The sequence below is a fragment of the Solenopsis invicta genome, chromosome 8 (assembly GCF_016802725.1).
Source record: "Solenopsis invicta isolate M01_SB chromosome 8, UNIL_Sinv_3.0, whole genome shotgun sequence".
Lineage (NCBI taxonomy): Eukaryota > Metazoa > Arthropoda > Insecta > Hymenoptera > Formicidae > Solenopsis > Solenopsis invicta.
In genome coordinates this window covers 13786625-13808442 of record NC_052671.1, presented here as the reverse complement: position 1 = coordinate 13808442, position 21818 = coordinate 13786625, and the positions used below count along the sequence as shown (strand labels likewise).

At 32.4% G+C, this 21818-nt stretch overlaps 2 protein-coding genes across 3 annotated transcripts; one reads left to right on the top strand and one right to left on the bottom strand.

Moving 5' to 3' along the window:
* Positions 1-1515: 1515 nt before the first annotated feature.
* On the bottom strand, positions 1516-21774 carry LOC113003948. 2 transcript variants are annotated; one of them, XM_039452893.1, is made up of 2 exons: positions 21422-21774; positions 1516-2229 (listed from the first exon to the last, which is right to left on the bottom strand). In XM_039452893.1, the coding sequence occupies exons 1-2, from the start codon at positions 21546-21548 to the stop codon at positions 2120-2122; spliced, it is 237 nt and encodes a 78-aa protein (XP_039308827.1). In that variant the 5' UTR covers positions 21549-21774; the 3' UTR covers positions 1516-2119. The 2 variants fall into 2 exon arrangements, with proteins under 2 accessions (XP_039308827.1, XP_025991309.1); XM_026135524.2 differs by lacking the exon at positions 1516-2229 and adding an exon at positions 19082-20354 and having other exon boundaries at positions 21422-21766.
* LOC120358492 lies at positions 15016-16751 on the top strand. Its single transcript, XM_039452894.1, has one exon. The coding sequence runs from the start codon at positions 15424-15426 to the stop codon at positions 15919-15921; it is 498 nt and encodes a 165-aa protein (XP_039308828.1). The 5' UTR covers positions 15016-15423; the 3' UTR covers positions 15922-16751.
* Positions 21775-21818: the final 44 nt, after the last annotated feature.

Sequence of the window (21818 nt, the reverse complement as noted above, 5' to 3'; positions counted from 1 at the left end):
AACAGCAAGTAAGCCGTATAGAGTACAGTTACCTTAATTCGAATACTTTTTATATACGTTTTCTTTGACTCACTGTATTAGAAGCTTTAATTGTCAAATATAAATATGAGACGGTCTATATCTTTATTGTATTTTAATTGTGCTTATTAGCCCTTGCCCTTTTGAGAATCTCGATACAAAGAAGCAAAATTCCATTCCATTATCAAGCCAATTACTAAATATCATTCTCGGCGAAAAGTAAAATTTCTTAAAAGTACGGACGCAGTTCTTAAATACGCCACTTTGAGCACCGGACATATCCGGCGGCTGTGGGGACGATAGCGACGTCGAGGTAAACTAAGAAAGAGATAAGCCGTTAATCCATTACCGGTTAATTGAAGTGAATGCAGAGGATTCTCACCCCACCGTTCCTTCTACGACTACATTTGCGGCGGATGCAAGAAGCCTGAAGTTAATTTCTAAAACAATGAGTAAGTATTATTATTATCGCAGAGCGGCGGGTAAACAAGGATGAGAACCTGAGAGGTGACAGAGTTTGAAGAGCGGCTGTAAACGTGGAAAAGAGAGAACAGAATCTCCAATTGCTGTCTGCTTCTCCCCCAATTAAAACTTATAAACTCTCGCGGTCTCTCTGTGGCGCGCGATATCCGTTTTGCTCTTTCTTTTTCGACCTGCATTTACCTACTCTTTTTCTGCCCAGGGAAATATTCCTTGTGACTCGCGAATGAACCTAACGCTCGGCCTATCAAGCTCGTTATAGTTGTTTAACTTTAATTGCACGGCTGATAGAACAGTACGACAGTACGACTGTTTCGACTATTTTTGTTTACGGAAAAACAATATGCAATTAACGATAAAAGGGTTACATCGAGAGGAAGCTAACTCCAGATCCAAATACTGCCGCGGTCGAATCTTTATTTGAATGGCGATTAACGATTATCGAAGACCCCTGAAAGTTGATTCTGTCCCAGCAAATACGCTAAACGATTTACGTACGATCGATGTCCATCGATATAAGCTGCACGGCTGCACAAGCACGTAATTGCAATCGAAACCAAGCTATTTCGAAAAGTTTTTATTTTAAATGTTGTGCCGAACATTTGAAATTCATTACGATTTCAATAGAATTGGCTAGCTCATAAGACACTTAGAAAAAAATTGCACCTAAGTACAAGGGTACGTAAGTGTCCCCTTCCGATTTTAACCAGCTTGGAAATGTTAAAATGTAGTAAAAAATAAAAAGCACTACTTTCTACAAGTGCTTTTTCATTAAGAGGCTGAAAGAAAAATATCGGTTATCTTCTTTCAAAACTGATATCGTTGCAACTATAAAAGACGGAAAAAAATATTTTAAATAAAAGTTGAATGGTTTCAAGAGTACTTTATAACAATAATAATTCTTTTTAATAAAAATTTAAAAAATTGTTCAATAAAAATTTTAAAAAGTTTATCAATATTATAAAGTACTCTTGAAACTATTTTTGAATATAAAGTACTCTTGGAACAATTTTTGAGCTCTTGAATCAGCTTTCATTTAAAAATTTTTTCCTTTATAGTTTTGCCGAGATTCACTTCAAAAGAAAATAATCAATATTTTTCAGAGGGACATTTCACCCTCTTAATCCGAAGGAAGCACTTGTAAAAAAATATACTGTCTCTCATTTTAATCTACAATATATTTGAGCATATTCAAAGCTTATTAAAATTGAAGAAGGATACTCGACTGTGTCCGCGTGCAAGCAAGTTACGATGTAAAAGCATAAGGTGTTATTTGTTATTCTGTTTAAATAAATTCGTAATAATCTTATTCCGTGGCAACTAATTTTTTCTACCGCAAATATCTAAGGCAGAAGCATTCCCATGGTCGCCATAAAATACTCTTTACTGCTCGCTTATTGCTGTTTAGGTAGGGAGAACGATACTCGGTAGTCACGGCACGCAATGAAGAACGTTACCTGGTTCAACTTTCCCCTTTATCACCGCCTTCTCAACCTCATCCCGTTCTTATGAAACAATATGTAACTTTGTACAACGCGCCACGAAGGCTCTCACTTCTATATTTATGACTCGCGGATTTATTCCAGTTCCGCGAAGGAAAGGCGAATCGAAAAGTAGAAATTTATATTGAACTCACCGCTTTTTCTTCGACTTTTTCACCGGAATTTACCGCTTGTTCATAAAACACTAGGAAACTATGACAGAACGTTGTTTCCGATGCATGATCACAATCTAAAAAAAGAAAAACTAGAATTAATTAGATTATTTGACATTTTACAAGAACAATTTGGTCCTGTTTGAATATTTTAATAAATTATTAATTAAGAAGCAAAACTGTCAAAAGTAATCTTAATAATATTTTTTTTATAAAACTACATCTACATCCGATTAAAAATTTAATTCCGTTTATATGTATAATGTATTACTATCAGTCTCTGTTAACCAATCCTATCTATTTTGTAAATTTATACGAATTAACGCGTATAAATTATCGAAAAGTTTCATACAACTGCTAATTTCGAAAGCTAGTAAAAAGTTTGATTTACAGTATAGTGTAATTAGCAAAAGACAAATAACAGAAACAAGTTGAGCTGCTCTATTAATTCGAACGTCTCAAAGACAATCTTCTATCCATGCAACGCGCTGGAGTAATTGTTAGTAGTAACGATATATCTCAGCTCTAGGTATGTGAGAATAACAGCGTCTACGTGCATCTAGCCAGGGGGACGCTTAATTAAACGTTCGTGTTAATTGCTGGGACTCCGCGTCAACCCTCGACCCGCGCAATTCCAACGCTATGCAGGAAGAACTTCCGGTTTCCATCGGTGCTAAATGGAGCGGCGCACGTACAGTCACAACCTTGTCGCGTATATCACGGGCGCGCACCTTACATTATTTTCAGAAAATGCAAGTACCATGATTTAATACTTAATTAAAGCAACCTTTATTATCGTACAATAGTAAGGTATGACCTGTCGTATATTTTAATCGCAATTTATATTGTATCGTTTGTTGAGAAACGAAACCAGAGACAAAACTGGATCTATCGAATGAGCAAGTGAAATAAATGCGTGAGAGTAAAATTTTACGATATGGAGTATTATCAAACGCAACTAAACAGTTTTAATAAACTATTTTTATGTTAAAATATTAAATAAATGAAAACGATAATTATATTACTTTTTATCTCTGGAATATTAATGTGTTCGCCTAAAGCAAAAGAAGGGTAATATCGCATAAAATGGGTAATAAATGCAGTAATCAAATATTTGATTACCGGCTATAATCGCATAATTCAGTTTCATCCGACGCGCCATAAATTACGTTAAAGCACAGGTTGGAATTTTCAAGTAAAAAACACATAATGCGATTTTATCAAAACTAGCCTTCGTTTGGACAGAAATCGTTTAGAACTTACGTGTTTGTATATGGTATCTAGATCAGGGCTTGGAATTAAATACACATTTTCTACCGCTTTCTCAGGTGACACACATTATTCTCATCCCCTCTCCTGCCCCAAATGTCTCACAAAACTCGATGGTCGAGCCATCGTGTCTCAAAAACGTTTTTATTTCAGAAATATGTTGGAATTATATTTTCCATCAAATTACATTACATAATTATGATACATTATTAGTTACTTTCAACTTCATCGTAAACAAATAGTACAAGTAGTTTTTCGAAAATTCTTTATCTTACATGTCTTCAATTATTTGCTAAATTTATTAATGTAACATCTTTTAAGTTAAAATAAATCAAAAGTTGAGTTAAAATAACTCTTATTTTAAGATATTAAGTTAAAATAAAAGTTATTTTATCGTAACTTTTGAGTTATTTTAAATTAAAATTTAAAGTGCACTTTCTGGGACATACAAAAGTGTTATTAGCATTTTATTTTTTACAGTGTAGATAATTATCTTATTGTCAGACAATATGTTTATAGGAAACTGCATCGAACGGAATAATCATTTAAAACAGCTAGACTTTTTTTCAACGAGTTGTTGTACAGCAAGATATTTGCCGACGTCACTCTCGTTCTGGTTAACAATGATGATTAAGTGTCATAAAATTGTCTTGGTTGTGTGTTGTGTGTTCGACTTATTTCAGAAATTTATTTTTCAAATTTATTTATTTGCTATGTGAACACTAAACAATTGTGTTGAAAGATGTCAAATGTTCGGAGATGAAGCTGATACTGGAGTACATGTATTTCGGCAATATGAATGTGATGATTGATCTGATAGAGGTTGCGGAAATGCTGCAAGTGAACGGCTTAATGATGAAAGATAGCAGCAGAAATAGAAGCGATATAGTAAGCGAGCTTCATCGTGAGGACGCAATAGACATGGTTATCAACGCTAGTATCAATGACAGCGATAATGAGACAGCTCACTGTAACGATAATTTATTATCATTGCATTCCAATGCGAGTCGCCATTCACTGACCCAGGACCGATACGCTTATGTGTTCAACATAAGCAAAGACAAAAAATCACAGCACATTATATGCCAAACATACTAAGTCAAGTAATAATAGTAAGCTAGATATGAAATAAGTACATAATACGAAGACAAGTAGTTATTTAAATTTGTTTCACATGCTCGTTCACTCTCAATTTCTTAATTAAAAAAATTACATATAAAAATTTCAAAATTTTAATTTTAATTTCAAAGGACCCCGCACAAACCTTGTGGAAAATAGGTCCCGGTGGATTTGGTTAAAACTTTAGAAATTTGTAGTTTACATTGGTTCTAATGAAAAACTCTCATTGCCCCAACTTGATGCATTGAGCCGTTTGGGCTCTAGGGACAGTTGAAAGTAGAAAATAGGCGATTGCGTGTAGGAAATGACCTTATAATGCCTCCCTCTTCTATTCTCTTTCCACTCCCTTTCTTTCTTTTTCTCTCAGTTTTTCCGCGCGCGTGTGTGTGCATGTGCGTGTGCGTCTACGAGTGCGTGCATTACAGCATGAGAACCCTACGGTTTGTCTTACTTTTGCAGTATTTTATGACTTCAAACCCTCTCTGTTGGGTGCATGTAAATTTATGTATGCGTGCGTGCGTGTGTGCGTGCGTGCGTGCGTGCGTGCGTGCGTGCGTGCGTGCGTGCGTGCGTGCGTGTGTGTGTGTGTGTGTGTGTGCGTGTGTGCGTGTGTGCGTGCGTGTGTGTGTGTGTATGTGTGTGTGTGTGTGGGGAGAAGGGAGTAGAACAATGAATTAATATTTAAACATCAACAGCATTTGTTATATTATCAGGATTTTCTTGCGGTAGTCTATTCGCTGCATCGCAAATAGTGTAAAGGAGTCTCGATGAAGGATATCGAACATGTTCCTGTCGATCGTATTCAATAAACTATAAAACACTCGCTATGTGTGCACATGTACTCAGAGTTCGAGCACCGTATTCGAGCTACCGCTGAATTCGAGCTACCATGATCGTCTGTCGGTCCTAAAACAACCTGGTTTAACAAGACTTAGAGTGTATTCTCGATTTCAATGCAGCGAAATTATGAATATCATATCGACCGATAGACAATTATGATATGGATGATGGAATGAATGCTCAGGACGGTTCTCACATCCAAGGTTACTATTGCACTTGCAAATCCAATTCTCGAACTCTGAGTACATACATGTGCACGCATAGTGAGTTTTATGGTTTAGCAAAACAGGCGCGCGCCACGCGTGCACTACACAGCTTTCGTAATTTACAAATTATAAATTTATCCGATACACAAATTAACCCTTGATACACATAATTTTCAAAATCTCGGCAATGACAGTAGCACACGAAGTAAGCACAACGGGAGAACCAATCAGCATAACCAAAAAGCGTCAATAATAAACTTCGAGAGATGCGACTATCTATTTAACATTTTTAAAATAGGAATACGCACGACAGGAACATTTTCGGTACCTTTCATCGAGACTTCTTTATACTATTCGTGATGCAACAAATAGGCCACCGCAAGAAAATCCTGATAATATACTAAATATTATTGATATTTAAGTGCAATGTAAACAATTGTTATTAAACTAATTTTAATAAATTGACATAAAATTAATATAAAATTAGTATAAAGTGGTTATAACTAATAGTTTGATATAAAATCGTTTTAATTAAATTAAATTATTCATAGTCCTTCTGCGAAAAGAAATGAGGATTTTTTGTTTCTGTCTGTCTTTGTTAGGTTAAACAGAAATATGTGAGACAATAGCAAGGAATCTTTATTTCTCAAGAAAGAACTATGAAGTATGAATACGGTCGCAAAAGTAGTTCCCCTTCTCCGCGTAAAGTCGTCCCCCGTATTCAAAAACGTACGCTCCCCCCTCTCGAAGCCAGGCCCATGCCATGTGACGTCCTAACACACACACACACACACACACCGTTTATTTCCTGTTTCTGAACTCTCTCAATTAGCTTGCCTGACCCAATTGGACATGTCGTGTACACTTAAAATAAAATAGGTAGATGTTTAAAGTTAGCGAAAGCAAGAAGGAACGTTTCAGTGCAGTCTAGTGCAGAAATAAAAAACCAGCCTATACACACCATATACGTATGTACATTCACTAACACATAGTGGTCCAGAAAAGGCCCCTATGCACCTACTTATACTTGTGTTAGTAAATACCTAAAGCCATATAAAACCGTACCTAAAAGCAGTGATGCCAGAGATGCCCCGCACTCGCGCATGTGCAGAGTTAGTAGCGCCAGTAAAGTATCTAAATCGTTCGTGAAACTGGCGTTTTTAGTCACCCCAAAGAAAAATAGAATTATGGACATAATGTATAAAGACATAACTCTTAGTAATATAATCTAATTAAATTAAAATAATTAATTGTGGCTAAATTATAACAAAAAGATAATCTAACTAATGACTCAAACGCGCAAACCTCATATCCCCCACAGCGTTATCTATAGCTACAATACTGCTATCTCATTTGTAAACCAACGCGCATGCGCAAGTGCGGGGCATCTCTGGCACCACTGCCTAAAAGAAGAACCTTTTGATCTTTCCAGAAAACTAACAGGTAGTAGTATAGCGTTAGTAGTCGAGCAGTACACTCGAAAATTCTATCGCAGCATTTTATTCTGTGATCTCTTGTTTTATTCATCATTGAGTTGTACATCTAGAAAAGGATTAGAAATTTGAGACAATCTATTAATCTATGGAAATCGAGGACAATAGAAAGAAAGTCTGTGAATTCGAGGCAAATATTTAATGAAGATAATGCTATATACTTTTTAAAATATTTCGAGTTATTGTATTGAGTGAGTAGTGGTCCAAATGCTGGTAGATACATAAAAGAAAATCGTTACCTGCACCAAAATTTTGGATCACAGCGCACAGCAGAGAACTCAAGAGGCAAGAGCACTTCAACGACAAGTTTAAATTAAAAATTTGGAGGCTGCAAATGATTTGGGGACTCACTATATGAATAGACCTAAGAATAGACGAATCCATGTAAGTTACAAAATTTTCATTTTATTAAGTCGGAAATTTAACTTGAAGCATTAAAACGCGTTTTTCTTAAAATTGCATTTTTAAAATCGATATTTTCCCGTTAAACGGTCACTCAATTTTTGCTGAAGTCAATATTTGAAACTTGTGATACCTTGTGAAAAAATTGTAAAATGATCTACCTGGGTTTATTTTATTATTTGAATTAATTTTTCTCGAAGCTTCTTTAAGTTATCACAAATTTTTAATATCGAATTTGGCAAAAATTGAGTTACCGCAAAATTAGAGGATCACCCATTCTATTCTCCAAAGGAGAGTGTAACGTTGACAAAAATGATAAATCATAATAAAATTTTTCGAAAATATTTAACAATTTAAAGTTTCTACATACTTTTTATATCGACTTTAAAAACACCTTACTAATCTTTTATGGAATTTATAAATAAAAATAATTTGTAACATTTGTTATAAATTTTGCAAAGTTATTTAACATGAATTAAAAGTTGCATGTAAATGCAGTTTACAGTTTTCGAAAGCGTGAACATTTACTTCAATTTGCATACATGTTAAACGTTATACGATTTTTATTTACCGAATTATTCAACATTGAAGCAAAAGAAACCATTGTTGCTTCAATGTTGAATAATACAGTGAAAAAAGAATAGTACAATACTCAATTTAAAATACGCAAATTAATCGTAAAGAACCATGCTTTGTACGCTATAAACCACATTTGCGTGTGATTTTTATTTCACTTCGTAAAACTTTGCAAAGTTTGTATATTTCAACATTTGGCGGACGTTTTTTTACGAAATTTGCAAAACTTTATCTTTATTAATCTGGACTCCCCACCATCGAAAATCTAGTTCTTATCTAGTCAAAAATTTAATGCTATTTGTGTGCTAATTTAGTACCATAGTCCGAATTTTGGTGTTTAAATCATTTTGCAGGAAATTTGGTAAAAAGTGGAAAAGTTCAACTTGGCATCAAGCTGAACTCCTCTCCCCCCCCATAACAATAAATATATATAGTGGTCGCAAACACGAAACAAGTATATTAGAATTCAGTGCTAATTTAATGCTCAAAGAAACTCCTAAAATAAATTAAAAATATATACTTGTTTAAAAAATATTACTATATACGCAGAGTAACATCGCGATCTCGGTGAACAATACTCACAGACCTTCATATTTGTATGTTATCGGTACTAAAATAACATAGAAATAATCAAAATATAATAGAATTCGAAGTTGTTACTAATATAATACAATAACAATTATTAATTTATTCCGTTCAATAACGCATAAAATCAGTTATCAGATCTTCATAGAATGTGAGGCTCGTAAAAATTTAAAACTAAAATATTTCTTAGACATTGTAGAATTGAAATATATTGTGTGGCAAACATTTCCACGATTCTCAGAAAAAAGGAAAGAAAGAAACTAAAAAAGAGAGAAATTTTAACTTAACCAAGCGTGTGGTCTTCGAAGGTTGGTCATAAAGTTTCTAATATTCGATGATCATAAAGCTTTGTAGATTTTCATTATTAGAGAGGGTCTGACCCTCGATCTGCAACGAGTCAGAAGTGAAATCGTCGGCTCGGACAAAACAAGTTAGTTAGATTTCATCTGATTATGAACACGAAGACATCTCCGTCACGCACTTGATATTAATTTTTATCGATAAACTTTGTTTCCCGTTTTTATATTTGTAATAGAGAGTATAGTAAAATTATATTTACATATCTATCGTTTCCGTCGTCAACCACAACGCACCATCACAATCCCGTTTCTAAAATATCAATTTCCGAATTTGATGCTCACTGCGAACTGTTGTAAATAAATTGTTTATCCGCGGAGAGCGTGTGCCGCGCTTAAACTAATTATTTACAATAGTTTGCAGTTAGCATTAAATTCGGAAATTGTTATATTTCGATACTACGATGTGTAAGGAATACTTTAGTATAAGATTTTTGGGAGCACCAAAATCTTTGACGATCTGGCGACGGATGTTATAGCGCATTATTATTTAAATGACAATAAAGTTATTAAATTATTTGTTAAAAATATGAGTTGTTGTTAAAGATGTATATATTTACGTAAATGTAATATTTCATATTTTGAAGTGGCATCTTGAATATCACCGCGAATTACAGAAATCTAAAGGAGCCTTGAGTCCAAATCTGAGATAAACACGCAAAAAATAAATAAAAAATAAAAATAACATAAATAATTTATAAAATTAATAAAATTCTTTGATTTCAGTTGACCAGCTCGAAGCTACAAGAATCATTGCAAAACGCTTCTAACAAAAACTACTGTTAAGTGATTGTACATATTTTCTTTATTTATCTATATTTTACCATAAAATATTATAAATTAATCGTAAAATATATATATTTGAATACATTAACGTTGGTTTCAAAAAGTTTTCATGTTTAAGAAAAGAGATTCTCAAACATACGTGTTCTTTCAATCATGCAATTATGAATAACCACTTAATGTCACCAATCAGCAGCAAGCAAGAATAAAAAAAACTTTAAAACAGTGGACTGATAATTAAAAATAATTAATCTAAAGTGAAAAATAACAATGTCCCAAAATTTTGTATGGAATTATTTTACTCAACACAGACGACCAGTAGCAGAATGCAATTTATGTAATGAATGGTACCATAGTGAGCAAGTGCTAAATTTAGAGAAACATCTGACACGTGAACATCCAGAAGTAATAACAAAAATACGTGAAACTATTGCCGAATTAACAGAATATTTTAAATTCGATGTAGGAGATTCTGAGGCAAGATGCACTATTGACAATTGCATTGTCAACATATTTAACGGAATAGATTGCTTAAAAGATCACTTGAACAAACATGGTATAAAAGATTATGCAAAGGCGCTTAGAAGTGAACAAAGAAATTCAGACCAAGCATCACAATCAACAGTTACAAAGGACAACGCAAGCGCAAGTGCCAATAAACAACCGACTGATGCACTTTCGCAAGACACTAAAAGTCTTAAAGAATTGCCATGGGCCAATTCCGATAGCTTGGTATGGCGATATTTCAAACCAGTTAGAAAGTTTCATGCAAAATGCAATATCTGTAAAAAACCCTGCAAAGGTAGATTTTTGAACACATTTGAGCGACACTTGCTGTATCATCATACAAAACTAATAGACAAAATGCGATGTGAAATAGATAAAGAAATTAAGCATCTCAATCTATCATCATATTTTGTATGCGACACAAAATTTCCTCGAATAAGATGCAAAGTTGATAATTGCATTCACTTTCTCAATATGTTTTACGGAACAAAAAAATTAAGAAATCATTTGAGCAAATATCACAAAGGTATATGTACAGAAGAAATGAATAGAATTTCTGTGCCAAGAAATAACACAGAAGTAATAACAGAAGAAGTAGCTGGAGATAACAGTGAAAGTACACAGGTAATAGTCACAGAAAATAACGCAAGTGCAAGTGCTAGTGAACAACCGACTGATTCACCTTCACAAGGCACAAAAAATTATGAAGGGTTCACATGGGGCGAATCCTATAACTCGGTATGGCTATATTTCAAACCAGATAGAATGCCATATGCAAAATGCAAAATCTGTAAATATCGCTGCAAAGGTCCAGCTTTGCAAAATTACGAGCGACACTTGCTATGTCGTCATACAAAACTAATAGATAAAATAAAATCTAAAGTAGATGAAGAAATTAGGTGTCTCAATCTATCCCCATATTTCGTATGCGATTCAAAACTTCCTCGAATAAAATGTAATGTTGATAATTGTATTCGCATGTTCAATATGTTTCACGGAACAAAAATGATAAAAGACCATTTGAAACAGCATCATAAAAGTATATATGCAAGGATTTCTATGCCTAAAAATAACACAGATATAGCGACAGAACAAGCAGTGGAAGACAGTAATGAAGATATACAGCTAATATCCACCGAGGACAATGTAAGTGTTGGTACACAACCAACTGATGAACTTTCACAAGGTACAGAAAATCATCAAGAATTGCAATGGGGCAATTCCTATGTATGGCGATATTTCAAACCAGTTAAAAAGCCTTATGCAAAATGCAATATCTGCAAAAATTACCTCAAAGGTGCAGCTGCCAATTTTGAGAAACACTTGCTACGTTCTCATACAAAGCTAATAGATAAAATGCGATGTGAAATGACTGAAGAAATTAAGCGTCTCGATCTATCACCATATTTTGAATGCGACACAGAACATCCTCGAATAAGATGCAATGTTGATAACTGCATTCACTTTTTCAATATGTTTCACGGATCAAAGGGATTAAAAGACCACTTGAGCATATATCATAAAGATATATGTACAATGAATTCTATACCTAAAAATAACACAGATATAATGACAAAACAAAGAACTGAAGACAGTAATGAAGGTATACAGCTAATATCTGCAGAGGACAATGCAAGTACTAGTAAACAACCAACTGATGGATCATCGCAAGATACAGAAAATCTTGAAGAATTGCAATGGGGCAATTCCAATAATTTGGTATGGCGATATTTCAAACCAGTTAAAAGGCCTTATGCAAAATGTAATATTTGTAAAAAACACTGTAAAGGTAAATCTTTGGACAGATTTGAGGAACACTTGCTGTATCGTCATACAAAACTAATGGATGAAATACGATGTGAAATAGATAAAGAAATAAGGCACCTCAATCTATCCCCATATTTTGTATGTGATACAGAACTTCCTCGAATAAGATGCAACGTTGATAATTGCATTCGCATTCTCAATATATTTCACGGAACAAAAAGATTAAAAGACCATTTGAGCAAACATCATAAAAATATACATATAAGAACTTCTATGCCTGAAAATAACAAAAATGTTATGACAGAACAGGCAGCCGAAGACAGTAATGAAGATATACAGCTAACATCTGCAGAGGACAATGCAAGTACTAGTAAACAACCAACTGATGCACTTCCGCAAGACACTAAAAATGTTGAAGAATTGCCATGGGGCAGTTTCAATAATTTGGTATGGCGCTGTTTCAAACCAGATGGAAAGCCTTATGCAAAATGCAGTATCTGTGAAACTCGCTGCAAAGGTAAAAGTTTGCATGTATTTGAGCGGCACGTGGTGTGTTGTCATCCAAAATTAATAGATAAAATGCGATGTGAAATAGATGAAGAAATTAAGCGTCTCAATCTATCATCATATTTTGAATGTGACAAAAAATTTCCTCGAATAACATGCAATGTTGATAATTGCAATTACTTTCTCAATATATTTCACGGAACAAAAAGATTAAAAGACCACTTGATCATATATCATGAACGACCATTATAGTAGAACCTGATTATTGCTCGTCTTTGGCCTGTTTGAAATTTAGTATTTTAAGAAAAAAAAAAGAAGCGAAACGAAATATAACGTTAGAAATACTAGTTGATGGAATACAAGTTACAATAGTTACAGAGTTTTTTTAAAATCTATATAGAAGGAAAGCAAGTCAAACTACGTCACAATTAGTCCATATTAATCTTATGAAACCTATAAGTCTAAAATCATACAGTATATCATGCAATATATTATTTTATTCATAAATAACTTTATTCATTTTATCGTAATATATTTAATAAAATCCGAAAAAAGATCTTTAAATATTTTGAAATGTACCAAACAATGACGACTGCCCATATTAACCTTAAAATCAGTCGATGCAGCTGTTATAAGCAGCATGTGATGGCAGAGAGTATATAGAAGATACTCAAGGAAGAATTCGAATCAAAAGAAATTCAGTTTAAATATACTATCAGGTATACACCTGAACACAACGAAGTTGCAGAAAAGATGAATAGGAACATAATGAAAAAAGCAAGGTGTTTATTATTGGAAGCAGTTCTATAAAAGACGTTTTGATCTGAGGCAGTTATGAGTGCAATCTACTTAAAATCAACAAATGTCATATAACAAATTATGTACCTGCAAAAAAATAAAATGGAAAAAGACAAAGCGTTAAAAAGATAAAATTATTCGGAAGTCGGGTGTATCTTTACGTGCCAAGAGAAGAACAGGAAAATTTAATAAATTAAAAGACGTTAAGCTACTATTCTACGGATATAGACTTTGGGATTTAGAAGAGAACAAACTGATTATAGGAAGGAGTGTTGTTTTTGATGAGGAGAAGACAACAAAGACTCTTTTCAAAGCACAAGATTTTTATCAAGAAACCGACGTTAAAGACAATAGAGGAGAATACATAAGAGAAATTGAATAAAGAAAAGGAAAAAGCAATAGAAAAAGATTATAAAGAAGATAATAACACAGAAGTAATGGATTTGGAAACGGATCACAACATGGAAGATAATCAACGAACATCAAGAAAGAAGTCATACAGCATTGAAGAGTAAGAATAAATCATCAGATGAAGATTAATGCAAAGTCATTCAGCATTGAAGAATAAGAATAAATCATCAGATGAAGATTAATGCAGAAAGAAGTCATACAGCATTGAAGAATAAAAATAAATTATCAGATATTGTCACGAAACTCTAGTGATAGAATCAAGATGTTTCTATTTCTATTATGTTTCTTGATCAAATCACACCATCGTGAGTCTCTCGTGCCACAAATTCGACTCGAATAGATAATTATCTCATTCAGACAATATGTCTATAGGGTACTGCATCCAACGAAATAATCATTTAAAACAGCTGGACTTCTTTTTTAACGAGCTGTTGCATAGCAAAATATGTACCAACGTCACTCTCGTCCTGGATAGCAATGTGATGGTGTCATAAAATTATGTTGGTTGCGTGTTCGACTTATTTCAGAAATTTATTTCTTAATTTTCCATATGAATACCAAACAATTGTGCTCAAAGATACCAGATATTTGAAGATAAAGCTGATACTGGAGTACATGTATCATGTAAAAGGATTTTGAGATCTGTAAAGCCATTTAAGAGATATGGGTGTCCGAAAATAAACACGTATAGAGATCGGTTCAGATCGCTTTAAAGATAGATTCTTGAGATCATTTTGAGGTAAAAATCCATATACCAAAATGTTGAGATGATAGTTTTTTTATGAGAAGTGTTTAAAATTGGCAAATCAGATTGTCAAAAGTTGGTACAGACGTGTGCGTAGATCATATCACATAGTAATGAAGGTTCTTAAATATGAGATTCTGATTTTGCATACACCTTCACTATGCGATGTATTAGACCGGAAAGTGTAAATTTTGGACAATTTGTTTGGCGACTTCAAACTCTTCTCATTTAAAAACTATTGTTTAAAAACAATTTTTTTTAATAGTTTTCAAGTGAGAAACATTTAAAATTAACAAACAAATTGTCCGAAATTACTTGTTTCGATATTTTATTATTGAGATTTTTGTCTCAAAATGATCATGAAGTCTGCCCTTAAGCATTGTTATTATACGGTCTTTATAAGATATTTTCTGTAAAGAAAAGTTTGCTATAGAGATTAGAATTGTAAATTTTATTGACCATAATTAAAAAATTTATTATTATCAAAAAAATTTTTTAATCTAACATCTTATAATACAATTTAGCATTAAAAAAATATAATGAAGAAAGTAACGAATCATTACTTTTGAGGCGATGCTGGACTGACGGTGGAACTCACTCGACGCCGGTACTGCAGATTGCTGTAGATTTTTCTTCGACGAACAGTGGAGGCAAAGAGTAAAGAGAATAGGCTAGTGCACTTTGTCAAACGCACTCATCAATCATTAATAAATTACAATCAAGTGGAAAAAAAGCGATAATGTTAGGATATTTGCGAGAGCGAGATATCGTTTATTTGACATTGAGTGTAAAATAATTATAGAGGAACGTAATGTAAATTTTGACAAAATTCAAAAGGGTAGTTATTATTTAAGAGAATGTAAAAGAGACAAAGAATATGAGCGTTGAAATATAGAAAATATTATTAATGTCAGACGATAATAAACCGAATAATAATTATAATAATGATATAGATAGAGAGGTAGAATCTGATGATCAAAGAGAAAGTAGTGAAATAGAGTCTATAGATGATACAGATGATAACAATGCTCAATATAATGTAGGAAGCATAGATGATCAAAATGAAAATAAAGATAGAGTTCAGAATAGGAAAATAATTAGAAGAGGAAGACCAAAAGGTCTAATGGCAGGTGAGAGCTTGAGACAAAAAGAAAAATATGTAGCAGAAAGAGAAACTCGTCTAAGAGAGGAAAGAGTAAGACGCTCTGCTAGGCTAAAGAATATTCATCATGCTCAGTTAATGGAAAATATTTTTGTATCGCGTAATTTTAATGAAGCTCGTAATAGCAATAATTGGGAAAATTGGAAAGATGCAATGAAAAATGAGTTAGCATCATTAAATAAACATGACGTATGGAAAACTTATAAATGTTCAAAAGAGGTTAAAATCGTAATAAGTAAATGAGTATTTTCGATTAAAAGAGATGAAACTAATAAAGTAAAATATAAGGCTAGATTAGTTGCAGCTAGATACTATCAAATAAAAAATCAGGATTACAATGAGTCGTACTCACCAGTTGTAAGCATTGAAACATGGAGAACAATTATAGCGATAGCAGCTAAGAAAAATTTAAATGTAAGATTTTGTAACGTTAAAACTGCATATTTGCATGGTAGATTAGAAGAAACTCTTTATTTAAAGCCTCCTCCAGGTTTCGAAGAAAGATTTGATGATAGTAGTAAAGTATGTAAAATTAAAAGAAGTTTAAATGGTTTATCTCAATCTGGAAGGAATTGGTATTACAAATTAAAGAAAGAACTTTTTTTACAAATAGCAATAAAACGTGCTTCTTTATATTCACTTTGTATGTTGATGATTTTACTACGATAGATGATAGTGGTCGCATATGTGAGAAAATTTTCAATTCATTGCGGAAGGAATCCGAGATTATTGAAACTACTCAATCGAAACTATTTTTAAGAATGCGAGTAAAATGTGACGATACAGGCGTTTATTTGAGTCAAAGTAGAGTATATTAAAAAGCACCTAAATAAGTATGGAATAACTAAATGTAAACCCGTTAATACCCTAATTTTAACAAGCGGAGATAAGATACAGATAGATGAGAGCGAAAAATTTTACATTGGTAAATATCAAGAATTAATTAAAGAATTTTTATACTTGGCAACTAGAACAAGGCCTGATATTGCATTTGTAACATCTTACCTTTCTCAGTACAATCATTGTCCGCAAAAGAGCCATTATACATTAGGTAAAGGAGTGTTGCGATATTTAAGCGGTACTAAATATAAGTGACTTCATTACAACCGTAAGCTTGGATTGTTAAGAGCATATTCTGACGCCAGCTGGGGAAATACAGAAAATGGGAAATCTTTTTCAGGGGAAGCCATATTTATTGGTAATTTTCTTATTTCATGGAAATGTAGAAAACAAAAAACAGTAGGAAATTCTACTTGCAAAGTTGAATTATTCGCTGTTTCAGAAATAGTCAAAGATGTTAAGTGGCTACAGAATATGATTATATGAATTAAAGTGTTCTGAATATATTAACAAACCAACTAAAATATTTTGCGAAAATCCATAATTCAATGATTAAAGAATATAAAATCATCTACTAAAACGCGTCATGTAAATTTGAAATTTTATTTTGTACGAGACGAAGTAGAAAATAACTGTTAATATTTTTATATGTTAATACAAATGATTATTGATTGCTTGACCAAAAGTATAACTAAAGATAAGCTCAAATGGTGTTGTAACGAAATGCATTTAATTTAAAATGTTGTTCATTTTTTATAAGTGCAATTGATTTGTAGGGGGAGAGTGTAGGAGTACACGTTATATTTTACAAACCCATATATTAAATGTAATATCTGATATCGAGATATCGCGAGAAGCATTTACTCTTTCATAACAATCAGTTCTTTTGTTCTCACTACTATAAAGAAAGTTGTCCTGCGTGACGGATGTAATATGCATCCTTGTTGTTATAATAAATCAGATAAAAAAAGTTTATTTCTACTTCGTAAATCCAACAGAAATAATATTAAGCTAATTTTTATATTTTATATTCGAAATAATGTACATCACTTGAGATTTAATAATTATGAAAATTATTAAACAAACTGTTTTAAGAACAAATGTAATCCTAGCAACTAGTTTAAAGACTAATTTAAGTTAATATTTATATTAATTATTTGAAGAATTTTTTAAAATATTAGCAATTATCAAGAAGCATATACGTTTTATTTTATTTAAAAAATACATTAATTCTGCTTTTATTTATTTTTGTGATTTGCTTTTTGTTTCCCTCGTATTCACATTATCATAAATAAAAAGAAAAACTTTAAAGACAGAAACTAACATTAGTTTAACTTTATACAAACCGTTTTCTAATTATTTTTCATTAACATAAATTTTTAACTTTTGTTCGCCATATTCTGATCCGATAAAATCTTGAAAAGTAATCTCGTTTTATAGTTTAATTTTTTCTGTATATTGTTATAAATTTAATTATTTCAAATCATACTCTCGACCTGCTATTATTTTATGAGCATGAAATTTAGATTATGTATGCTTTAATTTTTGTAATACAAGCTTTAAAATATTAATTAGAATAAAAGTGACAAAATGAAAAATAAAACTGTCTCACGAATGGAAGTATATGGCAAACTACGGACTCGAACATAAGTGTCGAAAGCTAGAATTAAGAAATCATATCATAAAACAAGTAACTTTGATACTGATGAGATACTACTACAGTATAACACTTTTAATTTTTTCCAATGAATCTTTTTACCCCTGAAAAAAAATCAAAAATATCTGCGGAAAAATTAAAAGAAAAAACGGATTTTTTCCAAACCTTTAAAACTATAGTTTTAACTAGTCTCAATTGATAGCCTAGATAAAATTGCATGAAAAGTGTTTTTATTTTTTTTTCCATGTCCTGCGAGCGGAAATATCGCGATGCAAAGTCTAAATCTCGAAATTTTCTTGTAAGAAACGTCATCATCGTCCTCAGGAATTCTCCCGTTCACATTTTTAATACAGAAGACACTATTATACTATAGATTAGTTAACTAGGATGCGTACAAAATGAACGTTCAAATGCATCCAGGTATCATTTTCTCCTTTCTTAATGGAGAAAATGATACCTTCTCTTTGATCAAAATGGAATACAACTTTCCAATTTTCATCAGGGAAGGAAAAACAAGTTTATTAGCGAGAACCCGGCGCTAGGAACAACTTTTAAGGAACAACTCTTAATTCGTACATAGAGCATTATATTATGAATTATTCAGAGGTAAGATCTGATACGATAAGCATCATAAGAAGTGAAAATTCATTAGGTATAAAAACATATCTAAAGATGTTTAGATTAAAAACAATCAATCACAGCATGAATATTAGTCAAAATATTTACGCATTGATGGATATTATTATAATTCTGCTCATTTATTTGATTAATTCTTACATGATCACTGGGGTATGTAAACTCGATCTGTCAAAAGATAAAGGGGACTGACTTACAATTAACATAGGTAGAGGCTTAAATATTTAAGAAACACACGATGGGAGTATTAAATTTACACGGAATAAATAATTTAACTGCACTTATTACATTTTATTTACTTTTATTATGTGTACAGATCGAATTGAATTGCACGTTTGTATGGCCTAATGGTTAATTTCCAGGACATAAATAGATGTACAAAAAGTTACTTAACACTACAAAACGTGTGATATCATTACAAAATTTTGTACTGATGTACATTACCTTGCAAAAAAGTGTTTTTAACATCTAATGAGCAATAAAATCTTTACAGTTAATAATAGAAAGTAAAATTCTAACAGTAGAGATTTTAGCTACAAAAACACAAGTCTCTTTATAATCGATAGGTGTATATTTGATAGTATATTTAAACTGAATTTTTTTTTATTCGATTTCTTTCTTTCTTTCTTTCTTTCTTATCTTCGAGATGTACTCTCTGCCATCACATGCTGCTTACAACATCTAAATTGACTGATTTTAAGGTTAAAATGGGCAGTCATCATTACTTGGTACATTTCAAAATATTTAAAGATCTTTTCTTCGGAATCAAAAATCTACCTTTGCAGCGATTTTTACAGGTATTGCATAAAACTTTCTAACTGGTTTGAAATGTCGCCATACCAAGTTATTGGAATTGGCCCATAGTAATTCTTTAAGACTTTTAGTGTTTTGCGAAAGTGCATCAGTCGATTGTTTATTAGCACTTGCACTTGCGTTGTCCTCTGTGGCTGTTGATTGTGATGCTTGGTCTGGATTTCTTTGTTCACTTCTAAGCGCTCTTGCATAATCTTTTATACTATGATTGCTCAAGTGATCTTTTAAGTATTCTATCCCGTCAAATATGTTGGCAACGTAATTATCAGTATATTTACATCTTACCTCTCCCATATCAAATATAAAACATTCTGCTAAATCGGCACGTCTAATACTTTCATGTATTTCTGTTATTATTTCTGGATGTTCAAGTATCAGATGTTTCTCTAAATTTAGCACTTGTTCACTATGGTACCATTCATTACATAAATTGCATTCTGCTACTGGTCGTCTGTGTTGGGTGAAATAATTCCATACTAAATTTTGGGACATTGTTATTTTTTACTTTAAATTAATTATTTTATCAGTTCACACTGCTTTGAAGTTCTTTTTTTAAAAACTTGAAGACTTTTTGAAACAAACGTTGATGTATTCAAATATATGTATTATACTATTAATTTATAATATTTTATAGTAAAATATCTATAAATAAAGAAAATGAACAATCTCTTCAGGAGAAGTCTTTGTTGTAAGCGTTTCGCAATGATTATTCTAGCTCCGAGTTGGTCAACTGAAATCAAATAACTTAATTTAAATATAAATAATTTCTAACAAATTTAGTTAATGTGACAATATTAAGCTCATTGTTTGAAATAATCTTATTTAAACTGAATAGTTATTTCGTGGAAAAGTCGGCGAAAAAAATAAGATACAGTCAACGAATTTAACAATAATTTATTAAAAAGTTTTCTATTAATTGACAAAAGTATGAATAATTAAATGTTGCTAAAGTTCTATTAATAACAAAAAAAGTTTAATTATTCAATTGTAATGAAGGAACGCTTAAAATAATATAAAAACGGAAAGAGACTTTGTTACCTGAGAGAGAGAGAGAGAGAGATTTACTTGAGACGCAGAGAGAGATAATGATCTTTTTTCGCTCGAGACGGAGAGAGAGATTGATTGATTAATTGATTGTGCGTTTATTTACTGCTCTAGGGCAAGCCCTTTATGGACAAATTATAAGCATAAGTGTACAGCAAGTTAGAACTAAAAATAAAAATAAAAGTAACAGAAATAAAAAGAACAGAGATAAATTAAAATAACAAAAAACAACAAAAATAAAATAAAATGACATAAATTAAGCGTAACGGAGAAAAGAAAAAAACAAATGAAAGTAACAATTAAAACTAAAAAAAAAAATAGCTAAGATAACAGAAAAATTGAGAGTGCTTACAGAATGAGAGAGGGAGGGGAAGGGCGAAGGGGCTAGAGAAAGACAGAGATAGAGACTTTGTCACTCGAATGTACGGGCGGCTCAAGATTTCTTTACCTGCGTAAAGAAGCCTGACCCGTACGAGAAAATCAATTGCCAAAAGTTCTAGAATGTTCGATTCTAGAATGTTCTAGTTCTAGAATTTTTGAAGAGAGAAAAAAAATGTTTTTCAGATCCTAGTGATCTTTAGACGTACGTTCCCTTAAGGAACAGCGGATGTCTATAAGATTCTGATGATTCTTAGACGAGGGTTCCTTGAAGGAACGGCGAGTGTCTTTAAGATCCTGATGTTCTTAAGACGAGCAGTTAGAGGTTGCAAAACGTGTCTGTAAGATTTTTTCGATCTTCAAACGAACACTAACCTGAGAGAGACCTGCCACCAGAAAGCTCGTGATCGTATTGAAAGTATTTAGCTCCGTATTTGAGTCCTGGCCTTAGTTTCTGCAACCACGAGGAATTAATCATTCTTTCTTCGAGAATAGCGTGCATGCACTAAACGAGAATATTTTTACTCAAGAAGCGTCCGAACAACAATGATGCAAGAATGAACATGAATGAGCTTTGCATCGCGATATTTCCGCTCGCAGGACACAAAAAAGACATAAAAGCACTTTTTATGCCATTTTATCCATTACTCAGAACTTGATCGGTTCAACCGGTTTCTGAGATTTTCTAAGATCTGATAATCTCGTGTGCATAGAAATCGCTGATTTGCGTAAAGAGAGGCGGTTTTTTTGTTGCGTCTTGACTTGGCGTTGA